This window comes from Physeter macrocephalus, chromosome 3 (assembly GCF_002837175.3).
Source record: "Physeter macrocephalus isolate SW-GA chromosome 3, ASM283717v5, whole genome shotgun sequence".
NCBI lineage: Eukaryota > Metazoa > Chordata > Mammalia > Artiodactyla > Physeteridae > Physeter > Physeter macrocephalus.
Window position 1 is genome coordinate 21,611,414 of NC_041216.1, and position 6,837 is coordinate 21,618,250.

Here is a 6,837-nt window from a genome sequence, read left to right on the forward strand (position 1 = left end):
GACCACGGGGTGTCCACTTTTTGGCCCAAACGTCATTTGTGGGTTGTCTGTGCGGGGTTTTTTTGGATGCGATTAACGTTTGAACTGGTAGCCTCAGTAGCTCGCCTTCCCCAGTGGCGGGAGCTGGAGCAGCGGGCGTCATCCGATCCGTTCAGAGCCTGAATGGAAAGTGGAGGAAGGGAGAAGTTGCTTTCTACCTGAGGGTTGAGCTGGGACATGGGTCTTCTGTCCTTGGATGGAACTTACAAGTCGGCTCTCCGGCTCTCTGGCCTTTGACTCAAACTGGATGACACCACTGGCTCTCTAGCTTGTAGAAGGCAGATCACAGGACGTGTCAGCCTCCGCGATCATGTAGGCCAATTCCTTCTAATAAATCTTAATATATATATTACTTCTCTGAAGAGCCCTAAAACACCAAGGAAGCTGATGATCTGAGGACAAGCAGTGTCAAGGACAAGGTCAGCCCGGTGCCCCTCGCCCCTGGGGCCAGCAAATCACCAAAAGCAGGTATGGCTGTGGGCTGGTTCTCTGGCCCCTGCCCTGTGTCCCCTCCCCTCAAACAAGGGTGACCACGTCTCCCTATTGATGGGCATGGGGCCACTCAAGTAAAGGTTCTCCCTGCCTCACCTGCTGAAGAAGGACCAGGCTCCGGGGACCTGCTACGGGCCCTCCAGCTGGAGAAGGAGAAAGGATGGCGGTGGACCGAGAGAGAGGCAGGTGGTGCTATAGTCTGAATGTTTGTGTCCTGCCCAAATTCCTGTGCTGAAATCCTAACACCTAATGTGATGACATTAGGAGGTGGGGCCTCTGGGAGGGGCTTAGGTCATGAGGGTGGAGCCCTCGTGAATGGGACTGATGCCCTTTTAAGAGACCCCAGAGAGCTCCCTTGTCCCTTCTGCCAAGTGAGGACACGGCAGGAAGTCTGCGACCCAGAAGAGGACCAAGAAAGCAGGCAGCCGGGGGTTCCCTTTCCTCCTCTCTGCTTCCACGGGTTGGTGACTTAATGCCACACTCTGTCGGCAAGTGACAGGCCCGGGGAGGCCGACTTCTAGGGACCCAGCTCACCTACTGTGGAAGGACAGGCAGGGGAAGCTGGGGCCCTGCTGCTCAGGGCTGGCACCCAGGGCACCAAAAGCTCCAGACCACAGTCAGAGGCTGTGGGTGCCTGGCCCAGGGAGCTCCCCCGGGGCAGTTTTCATCCTGGAGAGGAAGGGATCTGTATACGTGGGAGGTGAGAGGGCAGGTCACTGGTAAACACCAAAGTGGGCCGTGGGGCTGAAGCTCTTAAATTCAAGCGCCATCTCTGACAGTCTGGCTCGGAGGGAACGCGCGTGAATGCGCTCATGCAACCAGGCCACCAACCACTGGGAGAACCACTCAAACCTCCCACGGCCGAGGAAACTTAACGAGCTTCCCACCTCCGTTTTCTCCACAGAGCACATGCAAACCTTGGTCACGGCTGCCGCCATGTGGTATGATGTACCTGAAGGGCAGTTTTCAAGTTTCTCCACCCCGCTCACCAGAGGTTACAACTCTCTCCCTGCAGACACAGCAGCTTACTAAGGCCTGCTTCGTTGTGGGGACTGACTCTTTTTTCTTTAAGTTTTGGGACCCTCTTCGGCATGACCACAGCGCATATACCAGACAGATATTTACTGAACCAAAGTCCTTGGTCATCTGACCAGAAACTCCTACTCACCCCACAGAGCCCAACCTAAATGTCACCGCCTCTGTGAAGCCTTCCAGGACTCTCTCCCAGGAGGCAGAATGTCCTGCTGTCTCATTGTTCTCCCCAGCCCTCTCTTCACACTCTTATTATGGTACTATTAGTAAGACACAGAGCTGACAGTCACTGAGCACCTAGCATGCACTAGGCGCTATGCTGAATGCCCTGTATCCGTCATCTCATAACGGTCCTCGTCACAGCTCTGCAAGGTCTGCACCATGATCGCTGTTTTGCAGATGAGGAAACTGAGGCTCTGAGAGGTTAAGGGAGATGCCCAAAGGCACACACGTGGGGAACCGGGATCTGAACCCAGGCTGGCCGGAATCCAGAATGCACACTGTCACTGACTGCGCTCTCCTGTCCAGGCTGGTTTGCCCAGGAGACATGGAGCCGTAACTAGGGGCTGTGCCTGTTCATCTCAGCGCCCAGACCTGGGCCTGAAAAGGGGCCTCCCCAAGTGAGCATAAGGGGACACTAGCAGTGCATCTGTGTTTTGAGATCCAAGGCCAGACCCTGTGCTGGGTGGGGGAGGGGCAGTAATGAGGGGGCTGGTGGGTGGGGGCTGCGTGCTGACCTTGCGGTGCTGCTCGTAGTTGCGGATGAAGTCGCGCAGCTGCTCCTCGCGGCTCTCCAGCGTGGCATACAGCTGCTGCATCTGGCTCACCAGGTCCGTCTTTTCACCCTTTAGGCGCTTTCGGTCGGCTTTCATGGCTGGGGGACAGAGAACCGAGTTAGTTCCCGAGATCCTAGCTGCCTGTCACCCCGAACGCTGAGAAGGGACCCCGTCTCCTTCCCTTTTATGAACAGACGAGGAAACAGGGTTCAGAAAGAGGAAGTTTCTCTCCCAGGTTCCTATGTTACTCAGTGGCATTCCTCAGATTCAAACCTGGGCCGCCTCTCCCTAGAGTCCCAGTTCTCGTTTCTCAGTTTTACTGACCCAGCCAGGGGAGCAAGTCCTTGACTGAACGGCTGTCCCCGCCCTGAACTGCCTAGGTCCGCAGGAGGAAAGAGCTGGAGGCCTGGTGAGCTTGTGGCCCCCCTGCTCCTCCATCGCTAACCACGGCCCAGGAAGCTGATGGGATCCCTTACTTCCTGCTGACATGAAATCCCAGGGCCCACCCTGAGCCCAGCAGAACTCAGCCCAGCCCAACAGTCCACCACTGTCTGCTCCATCTCCTTCACAGGGAAAAGTGTTTGGTTAAAAGCACGCAGCAGGGCTTCCCTGGTGGCGCAGTGGTTGAGAGTCCGTCCGCCTGCCGATGCAGGGGACACGGGTTCGTGCCCCGGTCCGGGAGGATCCCACGTGCCGCGGAGCGGCTGGGCCCGTGAGCCATGGCCGCTGAGCCTGCGCGTCCGGAGCCTGTGCTCCGCAACGGGAGAGGCCACAACAGTGAGAGGCCCGTGTACCGCAAAAAAAAAAAAACCACAAAAAATAAAAAAACGCAGCAAGTTATGACACCAAAAGTATGAGTAACAGGAGAAAAAACAGATACACTGGACTTCATCAAAATTAAAAACTTTTGTGCTTCAAAGGACACCATCAAGAAAGTAAACAGTGCAAGGAATGGGAGAACAGATTTGTAAACCACATATCCGATAAGGGGTTTATATCTGGAGTATATAAAGAACTCTTACAATTCAATAATAAAAAGACAAATAACCCCATTAAAAAAACGGGCAAAAGATCTGAACAGACATTTCTGCAAGAAATGGCTAATAAGCACTTGAAAAGGTGGTTGACATAATTAGTCATCAGGGAAATACAAATCAAAACCACAATGAAATACTACTTCATACTCACTAGAATGGCTAAAATATAAAAAGAAGACAGTAACAAGTGTTAGCGAGGATATGGAGAAACTGGAACCTTCATACACTGTTGGTGGGAATGGAAAATGGTACAGCCTCTGTGGAAAACAGCTGACAGTTCCTCAAGTGATTAATCATAAACTTCCCCTGTGATACAGCAGTTCCACTCCTAGGTGTATATCTAAGAGAACTGAAAACGTATGTCCACACAGGAACGTGTATACGTATGTTTATAACAGCTGTAATGATAATAGCCGAAACTGAAACAACCACATGTCCATCAACTGATGAATGAATGTTTAAAAATGTAGTACATCCATATAACAGTATATTATTTGACAATAAAAAGAAGTAATGATTCATGCTACAATGTGATGAATCTTGAAAATATTATGCTATGTGACAGAAGCCAGTCACAAACGGCCACATGCTGTATAATTCCATTCAAATGAAGTGTCCAGCATAGGGAAACCTACGGAGACAGAAATTAGATTAGTGGTTGCCTTGGGCCGGGGGCTGGAGATATGGAGGTGTAGCCAAAGGGCATGATGAAAATATTCTAATATTGATGTACATCTCTGAATATAATAAAAACTATTGGATCACGTACTATAAATGGGTGAGTTGTATGCTATGTGAATTGTATCTCAATAAAGCTGTCACACAGACACACAGACAAACAGACACAGACACATAGACACGGTGCCCCGTGTTCCACACAGCCTCCTGGCAGCAGTGTGGCTTTTGCTCCCTCCAGACTCTCCTCACGGCACTGGCTCTTTACGGAAGGGAGTGGAGACGGGCAAGCCTGGGCTTGTGCAGGGCGGGCCCCACTGCTTTCCCCAGGGCCCCCAGAACTCCATCCCCTCCCCCCTCTGTGGAGAGAACACTGAGGAAGGAACTGTGGAGGCGGTGGGGAAGGGGCAAAGCAACTCCTTGGCTCTGGAAGCTTCCGGCCTGAGAAGGCACAGAGTGGTTAAGTAATTTGCCCAGAGTCACAGAGCCACATCTGACTTCAAGGCCCAAACACTTGACCCTACATTATGCTGCCTCTACAGAGAAGCCCCCAAACCCCAGAGGGTCCCAGCCCCACGGCTAGCTGAGGGCAGTGATAGGGGGCAGGCAATGGCGGTGCCACCCCACCTTGTCCCGGACAGTGAACCTGCAAACTCAGCCTCTGATATGAAAAAGTACGGCATAAGGACCGAGAGCCCTGGGCTCTGGCTCGGTGCCTGACATAAGCTGCATCTTCACCCCCTGCCTCCACCCAGCACCGCCCTGTAGAACAGGGTAGAGGCAGGTCAGCTGGGGCGGTGTTGTCACGTGCAAGGAGCCCTGGGGAGACCCCTGCAGTGGGGGCCGCAGGTCTTGGGGGGCCCTTTAAATTCCAGCTTTGAGCTTCCTGGCTGCTGCAGCTGGACTTGTCCCCTTCATGGCCAGCTTGGCTAAGCAGCAGCTTAGGTCACCGTGGCCGGAATTCCAGGCCTGACTCTGGGCTGGACCCTGCCAGGCTGCGGACCGAGAAAACACGAAAGCTGAATCTCGTGGAATGATGCCAGGTGAAGATCACTTAAAAACGAAGACAAGGTGCCTCTGGAACCATGGTGTGAACCAAGAAGCTGCTGTGCCGTCTGCCCAGCTTTTCAGAAGCACAAATGTCCACAACCCGCTCAGGAAACTCACGTGGAGGAGCAGGACCTGGGAGCACCTGGGGACGCCCCACAGGCCTGAGGAGGGAAAGTGGGCGTGTGTCCCCATCGAGCCTGAACATCCCCAAGTATCCAGGTGCTGTCACCCCAACAGATGGGGGGGGTCCCCTGAAGGGGGGAACAGGTATTGGAACTCTTTAGGGAAACAAGGCACTTAGCCTGACAGGCTCCCCAAGAAATAATTTAAACTACAGACACACAGCTACGAAAATTACACAGTGGAATGCGTCCTTCCTTTGTCATAAGCATGCTTTCATTTCTCCTTCAAAACCCTGTTTGACGATCTCCAAACATCCTTAATGCAAGGCGAGGTGATGGTCCACGGGCGTGACGGTCTCTCTCTGTGACCAGCCTCCTCCTGCCTCGGCCCCAAGCTCCCCAGCGCTCAGTTCTCCTTCCCGGCCACCCAGCTTCACCCAGGTGTGTCCCATGCCAGCAGCTAGGCCACCGGAACCACTGCCATGGTGACGGGTGATGTCATGCCCAGTAGACCCTGCAGGAGACCAGCCTGGCTCCTGGGAATGTGAGGACTCTGGGGGTGAGAGGGAGGGTGTGCAAGGAGGGACGGATTTTTCTAACTCAAGGAGGCTGGATGTTTGCATGAGCTGGAGGGTGGAACCAGGGCCCCAGCCATGACCCCAAGACGATGGCGCTTCTCTGGGGCCATCACTCTTTCCAAGCTTCTGAGGTCTGCCTTTCCGCAGCAGACGCCCTCCTCTTTCCCTGGCTTGGGATGCCACAGCCCCTAACCCAGATGTGGGGCAGGGTGGAGCAGTGTCAGGCCCAGTTTAACTTCTGCAAATGCGACTCTTGGCGGGTGGGGACCAGAGAGAGAAGAAAGGTCCCTTGACTCCAGCCTTGGGCAAAGCAGACCCCCTCCTCCAGTGCCCAGGTGACGGGAGGCCACGGCTGACAGGCAAAGAGAACAGTGCAGGGTAATTCTCGGCTTTTGAGCTTCTGGGGGTCATGGGCCTGGAGAGTAAGGGATTTTACAGGGCACTTCTGAGCACGAGGGGGTCTCTCCTTATGCACTGGTGCGGCGCCTGCAGTGAGTACCTTGCCAGGCAGGGAGGCACCAGGCTGTCAGCTTTCCCTCTCCCAGCCTCGGTTTTGCCCCAGCATGGGCGTGCTGGGCTCTGTGAGCTTCCTTTAGCTTCTGAGCTCCTAGACGACTTCGCCTTGACCACTGTCCCCCACAAACACGTCCACGGCCTTGGCCAACACCACACAGCAGGGCGGACGGGCACTGATCTGGGGTCAGAGGATCTGGGTTCTGTCCCTGGCTCGGAGTCCTAACCACCGGACGAGGGAATGCCCTGGCTCGGAGACCTCGAGCAAATCACGTAACTTCCCTGAACCTCAATTCCTTAGATAGTAGAACAATTCCCACGTGCCAGGCACGGCTCTCAGCCCCCAATGGGTTTTTGTCACTTAATTCTCACAAGTAACCTTTTTTTTTTTTTTTTTTTTGGGGTACGCGGGCCTCTCACCGCCGCGGCCTCTACCGTTGCGGAGCACAGGCTCCGGACGCGCAGGCCCAGCGGCCATGGCTCACGGGCCCAGCCGCTCCGCGGCACGTGGGATCCTCCCAGA

General features: G+C 54.4%; 1 protein-coding gene across 1 annotated transcript in view; it reads right to left on the minus strand.

The window, feature by feature from the left end:
• Window positions 1-6,837, minus strand: part of KAZN (kazrin, periplakin interacting protein) — a 1,042,391-nt gene that overhangs the window by 19,048 nt on the left and 1,016,506 nt on the right. Inside the window, 1 exon segment of the mRNA XM_028487818.2 lies at window positions 2,301-2,437. Within this exon segment, the coding sequence (XP_028343619.1) occupies window positions 2,301-2,437 (137 nt within the window).